The sequence below is a fragment of the Rissa tridactyla genome, chromosome 3, assembly GCF_028500815.1.
Source record: "Rissa tridactyla isolate bRisTri1 chromosome 3, bRisTri1.patW.cur.20221130, whole genome shotgun sequence".
Taxonomy (NCBI): domain Eukaryota; kingdom Metazoa; phylum Chordata; class Aves; order Charadriiformes; family Laridae; genus Rissa; species Rissa tridactyla.
Genome location: NC_071468.1, coordinates 53,837,841 through 53,861,488, shown reverse-complemented (window position 1 = coordinate 53,861,488; position 23,648 = coordinate 53,837,841). Strand labels below are relative to the sequence as shown.

The 23,648-nt window shown below is 38.2% G+C and overlaps 1 protein-coding gene across 9 annotated transcripts in view; it reads right to left on the bottom strand.

Moving 5' to 3' along the window:
- UTRN (utrophin) overlaps positions 1–23,648 on the bottom strand; it is a 416,848-nt gene that overhangs the window by 81,004 nt on the left and 312,196 nt on the right. For all 9 annotated transcript variants that reach the window (XM_054195259.1, XM_054195260.1, XM_054195261.1 and 6 more), the window contains 4 exons: positions 20,676–20,805; positions 9,153–9,421; positions 6,099–6,245; positions 4,571–4,649 (listed from right to left, as the gene is read on the bottom strand). In XM_054195259.1, the coding sequence (XP_054051234.1) occupies positions 4,571–4,649; positions 6,099–6,245; positions 9,153–9,421; positions 20,676–20,805 (625 nt within the window). The remainder of the gene's footprint in view (positions 1–4,570; positions 4,650–6,098; positions 6,246–9,152; positions 9,422–20,675; positions 20,806–23,648) is intronic.

The following is a 23,648-nucleotide window of genomic DNA, read 5'->3' as shown; positions in this document are numbered from 1 at the left end:
GACACTACAACTCTGCTTATCTAAAGATCCCAGGAGATAAAAGCAGAAAAAGTGTTCAGGCCAACAGGACTGCTGGTGCACAATTTAGAAGCAGCTATTTACTGAAGAACCATAGGTATGTATATGTCCTACCAGAAATTACCAGACTAGTGCCTGGTTAATTAGGTTTTATCATAGAAGAAACTCACTTCGCTAGATTCACGGTAGAAGCAGAGATTGGAAGAACAGGTAGGAATAACTGATCGCTGAGATGAATTATTACGTATAGATATGCCAACACTTCCAAGACAGAGTGCCTACTCTTAGGTGCTAACACACCTGTTAAAAAAACTGGTAAAACGAGACACAACTTTGATCCACATTAGTTTTCAAGTAATTAAGCTCTCAATTAATGTAATTCTTTGCAAGTATGGCCTGCTTTAGAGTTCATCCCTCTTTGGAAAAAAAATCCATTTGAAAGTAACTGTCTCCTCTTCTAAGACCTCTCAGGCTGCAGTGAAGACTTAGAAGCTGTGTAAGCTCCAAAGGCTGGTGCTGCTGCAGAGGGAGGCAGGTCTTGCCCTGCTCCCAACTGGCTGTTCCCTGAGCACTTCAATGCCTGTGGCTTCTTCCTGGGCCAAACAAAACTTCATGGCTTATAATTTAAGAAACATTCATGTACTAAAAGGCAGATTAACTGGAAGAATATTTGGGAAACTACAGGAACCAAGTAAACCACATTATTCACTGGGAAAAAATAGAGAAAATTCCATGTCACTTTTTAAGGAAGAAAATAACATTTGCAATAAAAAGGTAGGTAGTCACCCAGTAAAGAAAAAAAGATAGTAAAGGCTAAATGATCAAATAGAGGTAGTTAACTAAAAAATAATCCTTAAGCATTCATAACTCTGGGGAAAAAAACAATAAATACATCAACCAGACAGGTGAAGGTGTCCATCTGATTTAGAGTTTCATTCTTTAGTGTTGCAATCTGGCACCTATGGTGGCTCTGGTACTACTACACTAATTCTGTCAGCTAACTAAGAAGAAAAATCTGGCCACAATTTGCTTAGGCACAATTTCTATGCTATGACATAGATATTCTGCACTGAAACAGATACGGACTAAACAACATAATAAATTAAATTGTTAATTATTACACACCAAGTCATACTCTATTTATTTGGGAACAACCTTTCTAAAAACAATGACAGCTCTCTGCTCCTCAAAACTGCAAAATGAAATTCCCATTCTTTTTTAAAAATCTGTTTCTTGTTGAAAACTGAACAGAATAGTTATCGATTCTGTCACTGAGTAGCAGGCCTGCAGATATTAGTCAGGCCGGACACCACTCAGAGATGCTTTGAGAGCAGGCCACTTGAAGACCAGGCTATTTGTTAGGGAACATGTGGGGTCAGCGCTCCATGGATGTTCATGGATTCTTCTAAGAAAGCATACAAAAAACACAACAGAGAGGAAAGCATACAAGAAACAACAGAGAGGAGTGGATCTCAGGACTTAGAAAATAAACAAATTAAAGAAAAAACAAGATATTTTTTCCAAAAGTGTGAGACAGCAAAAAAATTTTTTTGCAAAGAATAACAGATTATAAGGATTCTTCACTTTTATCAGTATTACAGATGTGTAAAATTTACTGATCAGTAACTAACTTGCAAGGAGCTTACTTTCCATCTCAAACGCACTGAAAAAAAGAGCAATCAAATTCTGCCTAACACCAATGGGAAGGGAAAATAGCTCAGCAAAGAGATGGATCATAGATTGTAGTGGCCTACTAATACTTTACCTCAGCCTCCTACTGCAGGACATTTTAGGAAGGGCCAATGTCACATTGTTTGCTAGTCTGCAAAAATATCCTGAAGCACTTCCCTAGCGATGGCCTGGGTGAATACGTGTAATTTGTGTTCCAAGAAGTCCAACAGCAGTATTAAGCACTGCACTGCGCCTTTTTAGTAGAGATGTTACCAGCCACTGCAGAGGTGAAATCACTGGATTAAGGGAGCTGGAATCAGGATGCTAGTTAACCTCATCTAGGCTCCTGTTCCCATGAAAAGTTGGACCAGATGATATTTTGAGGTCCCTCCCAACCGGCGCTATTCTATGATTGCATGAATCTGATGAACAGGTAGAAATAGGTGTTTTGCTAGCACAAATTACTGATTAAATGACAACTGGGAGCTAGTCAACTGAAAATGTTGTGATGGCAAGCTATGGTCTCTTGTTAGGATTTGGAGAAAGAGTAACAGGTAGGTGAGGTAAATTTAAAATAGCTGCAGTCAAATGAACACAGATAAAAAGTTTCCCTAATTCAGAAGTGCAACTTTGAGATAAAGATTTGCACAAAACACACGTATCATAATCTCAGTTTTAGACATTTGAGGTTATTTTATTCAGACTACTGCTCTACTTGTTCCTCACAGTTAGAAGTCATTTATCGCTGCTAAAATGGTTTGAAAAATTTGATTTAGAATACGCACTATTTCAACCTGTCAGCATAAACCCTTCATTTTTCCAGATTTAATGATTTTTTTATTACTCTCCTTTTGAAGTTACTCTCCCTGACTTTCATTTAACAGACTTTATGTAAAGTTGTAGGTATTAAGTTCTGTAATTCTGCCTAGTTCAAGCTTTTAAAACAGATTTAATTTTTTTAAAGAAGCTTTTGCTGTAGTTTGTATGGGGAAGGAGATTGTTTTTAACAAATAATTTAAATAGATAACTGCATGTTATTTGGTTTTGCAGGACTCTGGTACTTGGCTATAGCTCTGTACAGTATATACCAACATGCATTCTCTAAACTTTCCCTTCGTGATTTTTGTATGTAACAAACTGAATGTCCCTTTAATCCTGGAGAAGATGCCCTAAGCAAGGCTGAGGCATGCTGATAAGGCACTGCATAGTCTCTTTGGACATAAAACTATGAATGTTTTATCCAGCAACAAAGCCAGTTCACCACTCAGTCTTGTGAATACAATTATTTGTTGTAGCATGCTGTAAACCAAATCAAGGAAATGATTCAGGTCAAGGCAAACAAAACCAGCCAACCTTGCCTGGCAGGCTTCCTTGTTTTACTTGTGAACTCTTTCATCGATTTCTTTTTTGGGTTTTTTTTTTTGGGTCTCTTTTGTCTCCAGATCAGTCACCTGAACATTTGCATTGGTCCAGGTGAGGAGAGGTGAACAGCCTTAAGAGTGACACAGGAATGAAGTCAGGAACTTCTCAAACCAGCTAGAGCAGAGGAAACTGCATCTTCTCAGTGCTGCTTCCTAGTCTGTTTTAATTACACAGACTAGACTGACTACTCTCCCAAACAGTTAATCTGGCATTTTTCAACTGTGCCAAAGATACCACTCTATCTATATTCTTTTTAGCAAATTATTACATAGGCGTACAAGTTTGAGATTGGAAGGGCTACAAAACCATTGTGGCAACACTATGCAATACGTCTAATGGGATTTAAAAAAATGAAACAAAAAATCCCATAATTTTAAAGTTGTTTGTTTGTTCTGCCAATTAAAAAAAAGGACAAAGTGGCTCCAGGAATCATTATTTTGCATAACAGCTGTAATCTTTTAAATACACTGCATCTTGTTTACCATGCTGTTTACTGAAAAAATAATTGTCAATTTAAAATAAGAACATGGTTGTCACATAACTCAAGAAAAAAAAATAAATTGAGATTTATTTATTATTTCAAATTATATTAGCTGTTTAGCTGTACAGTGACATATAGCACTTGAATCTCTGGGACAGAGCTGCTCATTTTTATGTTCACTTCTCAACTCCTGGAATAATTTTATCTTTATTATTGAAGCCCTCAGTTAAAAAACAGAGAGCTTACTGGGTTAACACTTTGTATCATGAGGTCTGATGATGGCAGATAGGCTAGAATGTCAGAAAATCAACATGGATCTAGATATCACAACCAATCTATCTGTAATGAATAAGTCAAATGAAAACGAGGGAGCAAAAGTATCTGCTTTTGCCCTCTTAGTGTATGGGAGATTGTAGGCTTACATATCTAAAATTTTCACTACATATAAGAAGATGCAAGGATGGGTCTCAAGAGGAAGTGATGCAGGTTTGCTTTCACTACCCCTTTATCTGAAGTTCCAGGAATGTATGATGTGAAGTCTTTAATAAAAATTAAACAAAACAAAACAAAAAAACACCCAGGCTGCTCTTCCTTTGTGTCATCCCAGCAAGTGTGGAAGTGAAAGGAAACTGGGGAAAGAGGTAGGCAGGGGATGAGAAGATGTGGTTACGAACACAAGGATTCTGGAATAGCCACAGGACAGATCTTGCAGCAAATAGAGGACAAAGAATCAAGCAACCAGGGGCAAAACCATAACTCAGCAAGATATCACAGTGATCCCCAAGGGAAGCACGCCAGTGAGAATGTCAGTGGAGTTATGAAGAGGAAACACTCCTACAAAAAATGGGAGGTAGATAACAACATAGAAGAGGAACTTCCTGTTCCTCAAGCCATAGGGAAACCTGGAGGAAAGAGCAGCAACCAGGGTTTGAGAAAGCTGTCATCTCTCACACATATCTGTTAATTCAAAGAACTTACTGGAAAGAAAGTGCTGCGATGCAGGCCCAAAATCTCGGTGTGCCTCCTGTAACTGTTTAAGGCGATCCTCTACAGACACCTACACATAAACACGCATACACAAAATTCACATTGCATTTACTTTGTAACAGCAGGACCATGATAATAAAAACTCTTGTTTACATTCATTTTTAGTTAAATAAATTTAAGTTGTCTGTGTGTCATAGCACTTATTTAATGTCGAGCTATTCAAGGCTACTTTTTTTCTTTCATTTGCTTGATGAAAGTCACGTTCATATCTTGCAGCGTTCTTTTATGTACTGCAGTTCAATAACGAATAATAGCAGTTTCGTGGTGACTACAGCCGACTGCTGAAGTTTCTGACCTCCTCCCAAACCTTCCTTTGTCCAAATTTCCATAGTCAGCAGGTCTCAGTTTGATTGTATTGATCTCACAGATGCCTTTCCAGCACAGAAACATTTTGGAAGATACCACTTCACTGGCTGACATGACTCCCCCGTGGTTTATTAATTGAAACTGCACTAGCACACCCCTGGCTGCTTAGTTAACTCAATTTGAGAGGACACAAAAAAAAAAAAAAAAAAAAAAAAAAGAAAAAGAAACCCACTACCAAATTACATGACCAAAGGGAAGGACTCATATGACACATTAATAGTTTCACCTCTCAGAAGTGACTGATTCAAAACTACTAGCCCAGAAGCCGATGGCCAGATTCTGAAAATTCAGTCCCACTACCCTCAGCCAGAGAGGCGACAGATCCTCCATCCTTCCCCCAATTCTTTCAGACACTTAATATCACCCTTAGAAACCAGGTAAAGAAATAAATAGCAGCTGATTCACAGTAAGTATTTCCTACCAAAAAACAGTGAGAAAGTGCAAAAATTGATAAATGATCTTTAACTGATGTAAGAAACTTCATTAAAGCATTCACTGTGAAACTGCATGAGTTTGAACTGTAATCAGACCCATTGATTTACCTTTCTCAGAGCATTTATGTACAATAATCATAACTAAGCAATATGAATCTCTCTCACAGCATACTCTCTTCTGTTGTATAATGTTAAATGTGCTATCGCTTACATCTTGTTATAGCTCTACTAATACTTAAGTTACTTTAAGTGAAATTCCCTGTAGAATCTGAACATTCAAAACCAAAATAAAACAGGTTTCACAGGAGCTGGAAACACAACAGAAATACGTACACCAGTTTTCAGTAACAATGACTTATGCAGTAAAATTACTGCTATAAGACAAACAAAAAAGCATGCAGCAATAGTTCCCACTAGTTTCCAGAGATTAATGCAGTCTCCTGAGGGAGTAAACTGCTGAGACAGCTTGAGAGCAAAAGCTTTTGGTCAAGCCACAGAAGGAAAGACATCTCCCTTTGTTACTTTGGTACCACTAAAGTTAACACATTAAAGATAGAAATAATGAACAAATGGTAATAAGGCATCTTTTAAGAGAACAGAAGAGAGTGAGAAGCACCCCTCCGCCCACCACCACCTACTGTACACAGTCAGAAGAATACCTGTAAAAGTTTCCACCGCATATTAAGATCATCCAGTTGACGAGACATCTTTAATGATGGATAAAGGTCAAGTGGAGACAGCTGACTGGACAAATCATTCACTGTTTTAACTTTCAAGTTGATGGGAGCGATTTCTTCTCTAAAAGCCTAGAAGAGTAAGAAGCAGACATTTATGCTTATTGGACATGCGAGTACTGCGTTCAGTTTTGGGCCCCTCGCTACAAGAGGGACATTGAGGTGTTGGAGCGTGTCCAGAGAAGGGCTACAAAGCTGGTGAGGGGTCTGGAGGACAAACCTTATGAAGAACGACTGAGGGAGCTGGAGTTGTTTAGCCTGGAGAAGAGGAGGCTGAGGGGAGACCTTATCACCCTCTACAACTACCTGAAAGGAGGTTGTAGAGAGATGGGGGCTGACCTCTTCTCCCTGGTGACAAGTGATAGGACGAGGGGAAACGGGTTCAAGTTACGTCAGGGGAGGTTTAGATTAGATATTAGGAAACATTTTTTCACTGAAAGGGTTATTAAACATTGGAATAGGCTGCCCAGGGAGGTGGTGGATTCACCATCCCTGGAGGTGTTTAAAAAAAGGGTAGATGGGGCACTTAGGGACATGGTTTAGAAGTGGCTCTTGTCAGGGTAGGCTAAAGGTTGGACTCGATGATCTTAAAGGTCCCTTCCAACCTCAACAATTCTATGATTCTATGACATCTGAGCAGCACTGTAAACTCATCATGGTGCTGACTTGCCCAACATGGCGGCTTATCCTAAACAATTCTACGCACTTGAGTTCTCCAGCAAAGAAAGTTCACTCACTTCAATATTCTTATTAATTCCTTCATATCCATCTTTAGAGAAAAACAATATGAAATTTACCCAAAAGCCCATATCCAAATTGCACCTTTAAAACAATTTAAATGAGGTTTTTAATGGCTTTAAAGCTTTTCTTTCCAAAAAGAAATATGCAATGCTTTATCAGGAGCTTTAGCAGCATACAGCATGTCAAGTGCTCTTAAGAAAAAAAAATGTGGTCAGTAACTACAGTTTTCCAGTATTAAGCAGCTGACAAAAATTCAATTTAAAAACTATTATTGAATTAGCAAAGCATGAAGGAATGTATCTTCTAAGGAAAAGGAGTACAATGTTTTACCTGATTAGAACTGTAGAGTAGAACTATTGCAATGATTAAAAAGAAAAAGGTTTATTGAATCAAACGGAACTAAATACAGTATTAAGACAAAATTGATGCAAGTTTTAGTTACAGTTGAAAAGATGTACCAAATGTCTTTCTCGCTGAGAGCAGTTAATTGTTCAATCCTGTAATCGGTTTGATTATACATCATGAAACAAGGCAAAAACAACTGGAAAAAAGATTTTCTTTGGACAATGCAATTTTTTACCTCCCTTCAAAATCTCTCTCATCAGGGCTAGGAACAGAATGCACCTACTGGCAAGAAAGAAGCATTTGGCTTCTGGACAGGCAGCAGGCCCCTATTACTTCAGCAGATGTTTCAGTTTTCCACAGCAATGAAAATCTAAAAGACTTTGCTTTGCTATTCTTTACAGAAAAAGCCATCAAGATATGACAAATTGCTTCTTAACATGAGAACAGAGAGCTATTCAGCATCAGCATCTTCGTGCTTGCTTTAGTATCTATACTAAAATATAAGGGGCGAGGAGGAGATGCATTACTCTTCTCAAGTCAACAGCAGTCTGGATATAAATCAGTTTTGGCTTCCTTTGTTTTAAAGATTTTTAGTTCCACTAAACCTGAAAATAACAAAAAAATTTGGAGAACGAGGATGCTTACATTGATATGTGAGAAATACTGCAGTCCTGGGTCAATTTCCTATAAGCCTACAGGTTACTGTATACACAGAGAGAGTATTTACAGAAAACTGGTTGCAGCCCATGACCCTTCATTCTTCTAACACCAGCATCCCATGCTGAAGACATGGATTGGTCAGGTAAACGACCCCAGGGTCCTCTAATGTTTTGCCATATTCATTCTTGAGCTTAAAAACTGAAAAGTTGTATTTGTGAAACAGAAGCTTGCGACAACTGCTAAATTTGCCTGCAACAGCAATTTCCTCTACCTAGATGTGCATACCCACACGTTCTTCTGGAATCCCTGATATACAGGCACTCCCTCAAGCACTGTGCTGTCTTCCAGTCAACTTTCCTGGACAATGTTAGTTACCAGAACGTATTCCTTCTTTGGGGAGCTCTGCATTGCTAAGACCCTACCCAACCCAGCTAAGCAGGGACGACTACTACCGATCATGAGCAGCCATGCTTTGGGGTGCTGAGCCCTGCATGAGTGGCCTGGAACCCTGGCTGCAAGAATTGGTATGCCCATGAGAGCATTATACATATATATAAAATGTACATATATGAACACATATATATGTGTGTTTTTCACTGTGAAATAATCCTGAAGAGAAGCCAGGCTAAAGTAAAAACAAATACAAATTTTCACTCATACAAGCTAAAATAGACAATAGACGTGTGAAGTTTGTGAAATTTTAGGAACAGAAATTAAAACTGTACATATACTTCTGTATGAGTTAAAGAGCTCTAAATGTTTTTCTAAGAAGAAAGCTATACATGACAGCCAAACAGATCTGACAGCTCACCACTACAAAAAGGAGGAGAGTCTACCATCAACTGCTAGGATAATAACTGACTCAGCTCACTCATACTGCAGTGCCTAGGCAAAGCTCCAAAAACACCCATGGCCTAACTATGGGTTAGGGAGTATTTCTAGGATGAAAATATTTAAATGCCAGAACACATTTTTTTCCATTTAATGAAGTTATATTCCATACACAACTGTAGCTTGCTGATCACGTGCTTATGCAATCCCAGCTAACACAGTCAATGTGGCACAATACTGGACTTTCTTTGAGAGCTCAGACCTAGTCTTTAAAGAGCACTTTAAACTGTACATGAGAATTTAAGTATACAGTGTATACATATCTAACATGAGTAGGGGTAGAAGAAGGAAGGGGTCTGACTTTCACACAGGCTAAATATTGCCCAGGAGTTTCACACTTACTGTAGTTTTCTCAATGTGATCTGGTAATGAATCTATGAGCAAGTCTCCTACAGGTTTCCAGCCATTCCTCACGTTTTCAGCCTCCTTCAAGTCAGCATCAAGGTCATCCATGGCACACTGCAAGTCTTTCAGTTTTTCTAATGCTTTGTCCACTTGCTTCTGCCAGATACTGGCACTGGCATTTAGGTTCTCCCATTTCTCTTTTACCTCTGTTGACTGCTTACGCATAGCTTTGGCAATCCTCATGGCTTTCTCCTCAGGGGTCAGCTCTGCAGAGGGAAAGAAAAGTTACACTGCTTATTTTTTCTCTTATTCACCTCTAGTTAACCAGACAGTGCTCCTGAGGTACATGCTCAAGACAGTCAGCAAGTCCAGAGTCAACTGAGAATTTATTTCAGCGGGTAAAGGTACAAGAAAGTCTACCTTGCTATAAGAGAAATAAACCTTAATCACTCCTGATGACAAAATAAAGCTTGATCACAAGACAGGAAACTGTTCCTGACTTCCATGTATTATGATATCTGCAAAGCAAAGGCAGCTTACTGCTGATTTGTTATTTTTGGAGGCACGGGAGAAAGAAATAAAAGATCATTCTTCCCTACTGGAAGCCGCAATAGGGAATCTGGGGATCATTTCATGCAGAAAGAACAAGAACAGTGCTTTGTTCCTGGATCACTTACCACCACCTTTCACCCTACCCCCAGGATGTTTTTTCTCTTCCTATTCGCTAGCAACACCCAAGGTGTACCTAGTGCCACACAGCGAGTCTTTCTGGAGCTCTACATCCATTTTTCTGTGTTAACACCAAAGTCCTGAAAAGCTGTTTTAAATAGGTTTTGCAAATCTAAAAATGTTCAATGAACCTGCTGACTGAAAAGGAGCCAAACTTATGGTGAACTATTTCTCACAAATTTCAGGTTTATGTGTCTAAATCCCATTCCAGCAGCCACAGAAATCTCATTCATGTTAGCAAAGACCAGCTGCCACTGAATAAGCAAAGCCAAAGTGGGAAAACACACAACCTCAGGACACAGTCACAGGAAATGATACTGATTATTTCTGTAAATTGCTTATATTTAAATCCCCAATCCCTGCTCAGTCTGCAAGACATCCGACAGAACTCCATACCATAGATAGGCCTCAGCCCCCTTTGACAACATGAACTGAGTCAGCTGGTGGCTTCTCTCTTCTCCACAACAGATGATCTCTGCAAACCAGCCAGGTGGTCTATCAATAAGAGAACATGCTGCCTTTGCTGGGCATTCACTTTGATATTGAGCAACACACAGACAGTCAGAAAGCTAAAAAGAAAACCCTAAGACATCCCCAGCAGGTCATGCTGTCTACCGCTCAGAGGGGCCTCGCTGAAAAAAAGTCGGGGGGAGCTTCCTTCACTAGGGAAGAGTTGCTTCAGTAATGACAAACAAACAAAGCCAGTCTCAGAAAATTCTCCCTCTACATAACAACCTTGCGGTTTCTGCAGGCAGAGAAGCAAGCAGCGGAAACTTGATATAATGCAGAAATCAGAGAACAAAAGAAAGGGGAGAAACATGGCATACACTGAAACTAAGCCAACTGGCCTCCTGTTCACTCCTGTATAAAACCCTTGAAAAAGGTTTATCACAGTATTCTTGTGATTAAAATTCAAGTGTTGTCTATGATCATGCAAATCATGCAAAGATGAAAGCACCATTTTTAGTCAGAAGTCAAATGAGACATACAATCTTCAAGTTAGTAATACACTGTCATTAAAATTGTAACAGACTAAGCTTGGAGTTGCTAACATGGGGGCAAAAGCGTGAGAGGGGAACATACAAAAAACGGAGGGGGAGGAAGCTTTTTGCTTTTCAAAGGCTAGATGAATGTCAAAGTAAATGCACTCTTATGGTTGCAAAAGTTCTCTTACTATGCCTCTGGTGATGCAACTATTGTTCCATAGCACCCAATACAGGAAAGCACATTGCAAGTAATTAATACAAAATAAATCGTTAGAATACATTCAGTTTGTTGCTGTACAAGGCAACTTGCTAAGAAGTGGTTACATAGGAGAAAAAAATACCACCGGTAACGAAAGGAGAATGGGAAGCAAAGACAATCAACAAGAGCCAACATCACCAAAGGAAGGAAGACAAATACCTGGGCTGTGGGTTGCAGAGCCTATTTTGACTGCTAGAATTAGGAAAGCTCTTTTAAAAATCAGAAAGCCATTTGAAGGAAGAGTAGAGATGAGAGGGAAAGAAGAAATTTTGAGCTTACCAATGCATTTCAGTGACGTGCCAGGTGACATAAGCTATCAGAAGAGCATTGCTCACATGCATGCTACCTGCAAAGGGGAGCCAGGCTTAGGGATACTGCAATGGCAAGAGCGTATTTGAGAAGGATAATCTGGGGAGGAACCGTTGTGACAAAAACCTGCAATGCTTAATTAGACGTGAAGGGATATAAATTATGTATGTAGCTCTGTGATATAGAGACATGGCCGTAACCCACAATTTGCAATACTGACAGACCAGAATAAAGATGAAGACCAAAGATAGGCTGTGATAAATTGTACCTTGTCTCTGGAATTCCATCATAGGACAACACAGCTCTGGGATGATCTTTACTCCAAGCTTTGTAACAGATTTTAGAAAAAGGAAAAGAAATAAAGCTGGAGTTCTAAACAAAAACCCCTTTCAGATAAAAACTGTTGTTCTAAACAAAAAAAACAACAGCTACAAATTGCTTATGTAAAGATATCAAAGAAGTTGTTACTGGAAGTAATTTTTTAATTATTCACCATTGATAATAATAATATACCATTGATGAATGAATGAGAATCCACTGCAGTCCAGTGACAAAGGGACTGTGAACAATCTAGAAGCCAAGCTAAATTGTAGCCTGCAGGAAAGTTGCACGTAGTGTCAGAGTTCAGTATCATAGGGTAACTCATAGGCTGAGGTATCCTATGATATCCTATGTTACAGTTATAGATCAAGGACAACCAGGCCTCAGAAGTAAAAGCTGCAGAACTTTAAATGAGGGTTAAGGGAGCACCTAGAGTCAGAACACTTCACACAAGGAAAGACAATACTGAGCTTTGTTGGAAGGGGACATAAAATTGCCAACCCAGTGGAGGAAGTCTCCTTTGTTGGCATCTTAAACATGTCAACACAGGGTACATTATACCCAGACACTGGGCTAAGTAGAAGCTACACATATGCAAAGGTGTAATCTGCTGGTTTTATACAACATCACGTGCTTGCATCATCCTTTATCTGCTATCAGAGCCAAAACCTACCAATTCTGCGTAAAAGAGTAGAAAGGTGGAAGGGCTTAACAGTTCTAAACTAGATTATTAGCAGGTCATTTAAAATGATCAGTCATGTGTCAAGGAACATGCTGAAAGCTTTAGTACCTGCTGAAAATCTTGCAAAACTTTTTGGTTGTCCATAAAGGTACTGACACAACAGATTCAATGCGTGCTTCTTGCTCCAGCAAAAGCAATAAGGAAAAAAGTGGCTGTAGCAATAAATGGGAATAGAAAAGGAAAACAACAGCCTGACTTTGTCTGTCCCGCTAAAACAAGACAGCTTTACTCATGACAGACTAGTCACATATTTTGTGAGGGGAAAAAATTCCAGATTGATTGGGGTGATACAAGTATCCCAACAGAACTGAAAACAGAAACATCTTTTAAGACCATTTGTCAAATCAGTGTCATTGTGCAAGGGTATCTGCCACACGTTTTATTTGAAAAATATTAATTCATTGCAAGACTGCTTTATTTTACAAAAGCCTTAGAAGCTCTTGTAATTTTGCCCTAAAAAGACATTTACTAGGGAAATAAAGCAAAACACACATTTATATGAGCTATAAAACCATTCAGCATCTATTCATTTAAGAGAGAAATACATCTTGTACAACTTCACGTTTTCCATCATGAAAACCCAATTTATTAATAAGCAACACATTACTTTTTTTCAAGCAGATAACACATTCTCCAAGACACTGGTTGCATAGCATAGAATTGTAAACCTCATAAAAAAAATGTCTTAATAGTGAGAACTTTCTTCTATGAGTTTGGAATTGGTTTCACCAGTCTGTCATTACACACGCTGGCAGACAGAGTTCCTTTTTACTGTGAAAAAAACGCTACACAGTGGTTGCTGCTCTTTTGTCCCCACTTAATATAAAGTCTCCTCAATGATGAACTTCCCCCCCCTTCTTTTTTTTTTTTTTTTTTTTAATGGTACTTATTACATTATATCCACCTCAGCAGCTGCTCAGAAAGTAAGAAAAGCCTATACTCACCAGAGCATCTGTTTACCAGGGAGGAAAGATATTAACTGACCTTACAGTCAGGGAGAAAGAGCAGGAAAAAAAGTCTGCATCTTTAGTGGAAAAAAATTTATTTTAATAAGCAATTTTTGTCACCAAGATAGCAATGAAAGCACCAACGGCTTTTCTGTGTCTCTACCAGAGACAGAGTGCCATGGAAGCAGAACTTTCAAGCCTGAACTTTACAGCATATAACTTCCTTATGTGCTTACATATATGGAGAATACCTACCCAGGAAAATTATCAGTGAGGAAAATTCTTCTTGCTTAAGAATTTATTTCAGATCTCTCAAACTGTTCCTAGCTCTAGCAGTTTTGATTCTAAGTAACTTTGCTTGATCCTCATTATGTGGACTTGAAATAGTGATCTCTTTCCATCTTGCCACTTTTACATTAATTTCCTTTCGCTTTTGCTATATTCTTAAAAAAATATACTAGAACTGGAGCTGACTTCATGCCCCCTCCCTCTCCCATTACGTCAAATGTTGTATCTTCCTTGGTTCAATCAATCTTTGCAGCAAAAAACAATGTGTGACACAGCACTGTAATCATTATGAACACTTTCAGAGTATTTGAACAGACACAATGGCACATTGTCAAACTCCTAAGCAGAAAAACCAAAAGCAGTGCTATTGTTGTATGATGAAGTCTTTGGCATCGCTCCAGCAGAAGCATCCTCTGGGTTTCTTACAGTCTTGACAGAAAACTTAGTTATGATGGGATAGGAATAGGAAGTTTAAAGAATAAGCAGCAACTGGTTAATGTGGAAACACAGCAATTAGTCAGACTCCAAGCACCCAACCATGCAAGCATAACCCAGTATGTGACCTTTTTCTCCTACTCAAACATCTATTGCGTATGTAGTTAAAACAAAGAAAAAGCACACTTTCATCTTAGCCTATTTAGATTTTCTTCTATCAAAACTGAAAGTTCTTCAAACAAAGAAATACAATTAAATAAAGAGTGAATGAAGACAGTCTCTGCAGGATAAAAGACAAATTACCTATGGTCTGCAGAAGACAGAATTGCAAAAGCAGAGAAAATGAAAGCTGTTAGCCTCATGTATGAGGAACACTTCTGGAAAGGGCCCAGAGTACAGGCTCCAGATAAAGACAAATGAGAACAATACTAGCAAATATACAAGTCCTTTAATAATGGTTGTTGATATTTCCCAGTGGGTGCTGCTGGGAAAGACACAGAAGGACTAGTTTCTAGTTAAAAAGAGATAATTAAGTCATCCCATAGCATCTATCTCCAGAAAACTAAAGCAGATCATAGCAGTCCTGAGAAACATGCGTTTACCCAGCATAACCAGTGTAATTTGTCAATATAATCAAAAGACACATAATACTTTCCACTAAAAACAAGCCACCATTTTGTAATACATGGTGCGATGCAAAGCACGTTCACAATACTTTTGCACTGTGGAAACCCAAAGTTTGTGTTGCTCCAGGAACTTAAACCAGGTATTAATTCAGTTTTAGTCTGCTCCTGCCACAAAACCAGAAAAAGCCAGATATAATGGTACTGTTATAGCATCACCAAGCCACTACGTATTCTTCCAATTCCTGTCCAAGGGAGAGTACTAATGGAGAGAGGGCTTTCACAACTGTATCCCAGTTACTCTAGCTAAGCAAGGAATTAATCTTATGTTTCTTCCCAAAGCACTTCAACAGGCCTTTTATTTCTTCCAAAGATCAATAAAGATTTTTTTTCTGGCACAGCACATATGGCAGGTAGCTCCTCAGCAAGGCTGCAGGAGACAGATATACATCCCCTAACAGCATTTCAAAACAGAACAAAGGCATCTATTTTATTCCAAAACAATACAAAAACATAAAATAAAGACAAGTCAGGCAGCACAAAACATAGGGCTCCCTGATTTGATGGCATCCTATAACAACAACTTTAAAACATCAACATCTTGAACTTTTTTGAGCGTTCTAAGCAAGTTTCCTCAGCCTGTTTTTTTCTCCTCTATACACTTTTTGTTCAATATACTGCAATTTCCAATCTGCTTTCTTGAGGCTCATTTACAATGTTTTTGAGCAATGTTTGCTCTAGAGAGTAAGAAAGGAACTTTCTTTCAGACAAGGTCCTAACCTTTGGCATCCATCAGTCATCCATGTTGCTAGTAGCGTAACTGAGAATTCTCTCGCAGAGAAAGCTTTACGGGTTTCTGGAGTCTTTAAAACAAGACTACCATTAAACTTTAACAACACGGCTTCAGCCTGGGAAGCATCCTGTGTTTCAGCTAAAACCAGGCTATAACGTAGCATATAGGTCAAGAACTACTATAACTCTGCTTATATCCTGAGGTCTTCATGGTTAAAAAAACCCAATAACAAAATTAACCACTATGGCCTCAGGCCAGCTTGTTTCCAATACTCAGCTGTTAAAAAATCAAGCCTAAAACTTCTCAAGTTTGCACTCTGCACCACTCAGCAAACAGAAACAACTTCTTTGAACTTTCCTAAAGTGACTCCAATGAGGCAACCACGTAGAGTCTGCACTAAGAAATTCAAGGCTTTACCCAGACGGACCAAACTTGTAGGATGACTAAGAGATCTATTTGAAAAGGAGAGAGATACTTAGTTTGAGAATTCTCTCATGGGTAACTGCATGCTTCTCTAATCTTATGAAGAAACTCTCAAAAGTCACAAGTGAATGAGCTGCAACTAAAATAGAGGCAGCAATGGTCAAAATTGTGTAAGCAGTTTCTGAGCATGATTCCACTGATCTCCAGTGGGCCATACCTTCTTCATTCTCCAAAGCACTTCTAATTTTCACACTCAAGGCTTCATAGCATAGGTTGCATAGCAGAGAACAAAAAACTATTGCAGTGGTGTGTGATAGCTAGTGGACAGGCACATGTTTGGAATAGAATTGTTGCCTGCTATATATATATGTTAGAAAACAGCAAACTTCCTATTTCCAGTGAGATCTTCCTTGCTAAGAGGAAAAATTATGGCAGAGAAGTTATCTGATTGCATTCACTGGTATGAAGCAGAGAAGTTTGACTTTTATTTATGTCTGAAACAGCTGAATATGTTGTGTGTCTACAAGTTTAAATAAAGTATAGGTATGTAATTCACTGATATCTATTAATATAATTCTCTTATAACACAGATGTGATTTATGGGGTTTTCTACACTTTCAATTAAGAGAAGATAAGAGATGGTAAATACTTAATTTTAAATGTGTTTATCACAACAACCTTTGCTACCAAATAACAGCTTTCAAAGCTAGGAATCTGATGGCCGTAAGAAAACTAGAAGCTACTGAAGTACTTCGACAATACTGCAGACTCCTGGAAACATTCACTATTGCCGTGAGAATCAGCGTCGTGGCCTGTGGTAATCTGCTAGGAGGTTAGATTATCTTCTAAAAAAATTATCTTCACTCCCTCACTGCAACAGTGGCACTTTAAGGACAGAATTTCAGCAAAGCCCTATATTATTTCTGCTTTCCTTTGTGCTTCCTATGGCCTGTATGTAACCTTGTAACCCTTGTACAGGGATCTAAGAAGCCAACTGTAACTATGCCATAGAGAATTACAATTAACATTTTTAGATCTAAGTTTTTTCCTATACCATGGACAAGTGACAACAAAGCTAAAAATGTGAGCATTTCCAATTTCCTTATCCTGTCCATCTATAGAATTCAGCATCTGGCCTGCTGGTCTATCAGTCAGCTCCACTCAGATGCTGAAGCAGCTCAAAGGCAAGAAGAATGTGAAGCTTGGGGTTGTTGGTTTTTTGTGATGGGGGCCTCCCTACAGAAACATGGCAAAACAAAATCAGAAGACAAGACAGATGGGAGATAAAATTAACAAAGAAGGAAGTTTCCTGGAAGCTGAAGAACGTGGTTGAATGTGCCAGTTACTAGTACAGTAGAAGGCCAAGACAGGAAGCATAAGGCCAACATGGGAAAGAAGAAACACCAAGGCTTGCTCATAACCTGATTTTACATTCTTGTGATATAACTGAAATTAGCAAGAACATTATAGACAACAACGGGTTACCATAAGGCATCCTATAACAAATACTCTCTTTGGATGGAACAACGAATGTATGTATGCACAGCTCCTTAGAATTGGTCTTCGTCAGTCAAGTTCAAAACTGATTCTTATCAGTTTTCTCCTAAAACTCTCTCATTCCTCGTCCTTGCAACAATGCCCTCCCAGGCATGAAAAGATCTGGGGGGTTTGAGGGGTGGTGGTGTAGAAAAAAAAGAACAGGATGAAAAGGGAGAGGTTAAAATAGAAAGTGATTTTACAAGCTTTTCCTCTTTGGGTTAGCTAACCCTCCCCCGCTAAACACCCGTGCCACTACGCAAGGTAAGAACTAACCTCAAGAAAAAGTGATTTTCCAATCAATGTGATTTTGATTTAAAAACAAAAAAAGTTTTTGCTATTTGTATTACAGACGCAGCCAAAATTCTTCCCCTTTAGCAACATGAAGTGTACTTCACTGAAGTTAACAAGTAAACAATCTACTGCAGAGAATACCAGTGATCGAGAAGCTGACAGAAAATAAAAAAATAAACATTTTAAAAGCAAACATAAGCCCGCACCCACAGCCTTCAATAAAAATGGTTAATCAGAAGAAAAATTGTATGTGTCTCGATGTCTTCAAATCCAGAAATGCAGCTTTCCGGAGATCGATGGCATTACTCGTCAGAAAAAATTTACTAGACTCAGTCCTGGGTGAAATTTAACAGCTTATGATATATAAGAGATCAGAGCAGATGATTCAAAGATGCCTTTTGGCCTGAAAGTCTATTAATCTACAGAAAGGGTAACACCGCTCCGTGCAGGGTCTGGGTGCCCACTGCTGGCAGCGGGGGCTGCACAGGGGTCTCTGTGAGGAGGGGCCCGGGCTGCCCCATGCCAGGGACAGCCAGCACCAGAAGTCCCACCACAAGGCACAGCTGAGGCTCTCAGCCACAATGGTGGCACGTAAGGAAAAGTGTATTTAAGAAAGAGCAGAAAACACCATAGAGGGAGAAGGAGGGAACAAAAAGGAAAAACAGCAGAGAGAACACCAAGGTCCGAGGAGGAGGAGCAGCTCAACAGCAGGGCAGATATTCCCCATGGAGAGCCCACGCTGGGGCAGAGGAAAGATGTGAGAAGAAAGGAGCAGCAGAGAGAAACTGCTAGGTTAACCGTGGACCCACCACCTTCCCACCCTATCACACCACTGCAGTTGTAACGAGAGTGGAAGACAACGAGAGTGACCTGCAGTTATAACAAGAGAGGAAGATGACAGGAATAAAGGAGTCAAGTTGAGCCTGAGAAAGGGGGGAGGAAAGCTGTGGTTTTAATGTTTGTCTTTTTGTTTCCCACTACCGAATCACTAAAATATTTATTTTCCCCAAGCTAAATCTGTTTGGTCCATAACAGAAGTTTGTAAGGGATCTGCATCTGTCCCCATGTTGACCCATGAGCTTTCTCACTCCTGTTCTTCCTATCTTCTGCCCCCATCCAACTGAGGTGGAGCAAGTGAGTGAGCAGATGAGTGGGAGTTTGGCTGGTAGCCAAGACTAACTTACCACGTGCTCAAAAAAAGAAAGTCTATGGAATTACTGAGAGGAAAAGAAGTTCAATGAACATCTATGAAGCTTCCGGGTCCGAGTACATTTGATGAATTTTCAAATATGATGACTAGACAAGAGACACTCAAGCATCACTTGCAGACCAATCTGCCTGGCCATTGTTGTTATGCAGTTCACTATGGTCATCGAATTCCCTGCTATTCAGTTATCACTGCCATCTGTATAATATAATAATAATAATAATAAGCATTAAGAGAAGTTATGATGCAGCTCATCATCTGAAGTTTGCTCTTGCACTTTCAATCAACACTAGATCATTGCTAGAAAATGAACATTTTACACTGGTAACGTTTTATGCGTTGGCATCATTTGTGCTGGGTGGTTCTATGGCTTTAGGGAGGAGAGTCTGTGACTTCAAACTTTTCTGTGAAATAAAAAGCTAACATAAAGCAAGCATTCCTGATTTTTCAACTGCAAGCTTGCTTGTGATTTACACCGGCTAAAACATTAGAGGTGCAATATATCAAATAAGTTTGAGAGTAAAGACAAACAGAATGTTTTCAGGAGTCAAGAGTTCAAAACGGAAGTAGTAAGACACATTACAGCAGCTAAGGTACCAGAACTAATCACAGGGAAAAATGGTTCATTGGCTTTAATCACCAGCTATTCAAACTTTATCACAAAGTTGAATTAGGGAATAGGAAACCGCATAAAAATTTGAAGGGAAAGAACACCAAGTATGGAGTGGGAAAGATTAGTTGTTTCCATCGAACAAACTTTAAAGTTTGCTATGGAGATGTATAAGACAACTATAGGAAGAATAAACTAACTCCTGATACAAGCAGCTATACTGTAATTTTGTAAGTTATACAGAACCGTAAATTATCCACATCTTACAGTAACTGTTATTTCTGTAAAAGCAGATTACCACCTTTTCCAAGAACAATTTTTATGTAATTAAAAGTAAGATTTTATCACGTTGTAGCCTATATCAGAAACATAATTCTAGGAACTAATTAAACAGATATTTGGTATATTTTTCTGTTTTGCAGTTATGGGGGGTGGGGTGGAAGAAAATTATTGTCTCCTCCTTGGTCTCTGATACAGACAAATATCTCAACAAATACTATGCAAATGTCATTTCTAGGATAGTTGTGGTTTTTTCCTTAGTTCATCTAACATTCAAATCTTTAAGATCCTGTAATGACTGCCTTCCTAAAGCTGATTCCTTTGACTTCTAATGAGATACACCACTGAATACATTTATTTCTATTTCTGGAGTAAAACTTTGCAATAGTGACATATATACATTTGAATGTGTATCCTTGAACTACTACTCCGACTACATTAAGGTATGTATGTTATCGTGTTAAGAAAAAAGGAAAGATCAGAACTGATGACTTAGTGTTTTCAATTAAAAATTGGAAAAGGAAATAGAGATTTTTCTACTTCTTCCATGAAAACGTAAGAACTTACATGGCAGAGTGGTAATACTTAAGAGGCTAAATCATTGAAACGAAAGCAATCAGGATGTGGTTTGGAAAATTCTGAACTCTAACCAAGTAATTGGGATATGAAATATGTACTAGAGACATGCAAGCTCTTTTCCTTTCCTTTTAACCATTCCCAGAAGAGAGTATTTTCTGACCTGTTTTCGAATGCAAGCTCCTTCTTGGTTCCTCAGGCCCCTCAATGGGTTGGTCAGCAAGGAAAACTCGTGCCTGGTCCACAGCATTGAGAATGGTTTGCTCTTTATCCTTCAGTTCACGCCTCAGTGCCTTTTGGGAAGGGGAAGAAGAAAGCCATTTGTAACTTGACCTTGTGAACAACAGATACTATACCATTTCTTCTGTTTTCACTTCTCTGACCAGACCTGTCTAGTGAGTGGGTAAGAGCCAACATGTCACTCAGACTGCAAGATAAAATGTAAATTTTACAAAACAGAAATGGTATTAAATTCATTAAGGCTAGAAGTCAATTCATTAAGACTTCAAGTCAATTTTTATAGAATTGACTTGAACAATTGAACACAATAAAGATGATGCTAGTAGGTTTTAAGTACGCTCACCTAACAGAAACTGAAACTACGACACTTCTAAAAACAAAAAAGAATAGGGGTTTATTCCTATTAACAGCATTGCTAATATATAGTAGATTACTACAACAGGCTATTTTTTCTTTTTTGGTAGCTGGAATAACAGAAAATTGCACCTACTGAAACTCGAGAAGATAATTTCACAACTGCTAAAAAGAATTGCAAAAATATATTACATTCCTTAGACAATACTACATCTTTTTTGTGTCTATTTATTAATATTTTTAAAACTTAGAAGATATGCAACCAGAACTTTTGTGATGAGACTACATTCTGAAAAAACATCCTTCAAATTGCCCCAAAATATTTTGAGCCTTATTATGCAGAAACAATTGAGCCTTATATACAGAAATATTTTTTTCTTTAAGATGCGTTTATGCTAGTGGAAATTAATTTCAGGATATCTTGTTCTCCAGCAGACTTTTTTAAAGGGTTAAGCTTAACCATTATTTTTTAAAAAAAAAAAGAGTTCATACGTAGTCAGCTCTTATGCTTCTTATAAATATTTTTTTCCATTCAATTTAAGTATAAATCTGTCCCACCTAGAAGGAAACTGCTTTGTATGTTTTATTTGTATTACTTTCTACCAATAGAAACAGAAAAGAAGATGCTTTGAACATTATAAAATGCTATGCTTAATTTTTCCAATATATTCTTTTAGCTCTAATTACAAAATCAAGGCTTATTTTGCTGACAGGATCTGCTCAGGCCCCATTCCAGCTCAAGAAAAGCAGCCACTCAGTGTTCACAAACTTACAAAGCAAAATGAGTGCTTTCCACTACAGAAAATTGTAAAAAACAGTTACCATGAAAGTCTCACAAATGCTACCTTACCCTACTCATCAGTAAGTCTCTTGATGCCACAAACAGAAAAAACACCTACCTCTTGACTTTAGTTTAGCAGGAGGCAAGGTATTATTTTTCCCCCCTTCTCCCCTACTTTATTCCTTTATCCTCCTTATCTTCCCAAATCCTTCAATTCCTTCTCATTCTACTTGTGCTCCAAATTAAATAAAAAAAACCCAACTAAAATCAAACAAAAACTAATCACTGAAAATATGCTAACCTCCATTACATGTAGCAACTTGCATTATACAGGCCTATCTTCAGTAAGCATTAACTGTTGTCTTTATACAAAAAACTATTCAGTGTTATCTCTACATGCTTTTGTATAGCAATAATAAGAACACGCCCTGTTCTTTGTAGGATTCAGTATATACTATGTTTAATAAGAAACAAAATTTGTCATTTAAAAACCAAGCCCTACTTTAAAAAAAAAAAAATAGATTTTGTTTTTCAGAGAAACTGAAGTATTTTAAAAGCAATATTCCTGAAGAATCCCTTCAAATCAGCACAGTATGTGTAAATATTTTAATTTCACAAAACACACATTAGAATAAGACTCTTCAAAATCATCCATACTTTACAAATTATGAAAACATTCTCTATGCAGGAATTTGTTTCAGGAAAGAAGGAAGACAGGAAGCCATTATCAGTACTGTGCAATTAAGGCTCCAAACTTACCCATCTAAAAAGCTTTTGGTTAGTAGAGCCTGTGTGGATGCATCATTAAAATACAATCTTATCTTTTAATTTCAAAGATTTTTGTCAGGTGATTACTTTACTTCAGCGTGAAGTAGGAATTCTTTCTAGAATAACTTTTTTTCCTCTATGTGTTTTCCCAAATATTTCCAAAGCATACAAGAAAAGGGAGGCTATGACAGATTTTGAGCCTACCAATAAATTTCAGCAGTTAGAAATAATCTAGAGATGGATCTCTCTTGCTGTGTCTCTCCTGTTTACCTTCACATATTGCGTTCATCAACTTCTCCTGATTACCCTCAATAAAACTTCAATCAAGTTTGACTTAAGAAACCTTGCATTTAATTCTCTGTCCCCCTCCAGCATCCCTGCCACTGAGGTTGACAACACGAAGATTTTAAGACTTTGGCCCATCAACTCTAAACCATCCATAGCATTCCTTATTAATAGATCTTGACAAAGAAATATTTTTGCATGAAAGAAATCTTGCACATGAAATAATAAGATTGAAAAAATATAGCAGTAGAGTATCTTGAGCACACCATAGACTTCTTGCATTATGCTTTATACATTTTTTTCTTATGCCACAGACGCAAAAATAATTTTTGTAACAGCCACTCAGACTTGCATAGCTTCATTCTTTCTTTCACAGCAACACTCAATATCTCTCCCTGTCTCTCTCTTTCTGCCAGTAAACAAGAACAGCAAAGAGCGTATATGATGCAAGAATAACCAAATATATCAATAATTCCCTCTTCTCCTTGCAGGCGAACCTCTCTGCAATAGAACAGAAAAGAAACTCACTTATAAATCTAATCTCGAGCTCAAACATCATCTGTCTTGAGTGGACTGAAGAAAGATTTCATTGGAAAAAGCACACCTACAAGAAGCCACAGACTAAAAGTAAGTCATAAAAAGCCCAGCAGGGCACATAAAAGCTGCAATACTGAAACTGATTATTGTATTAAAGACTTTTATATAATA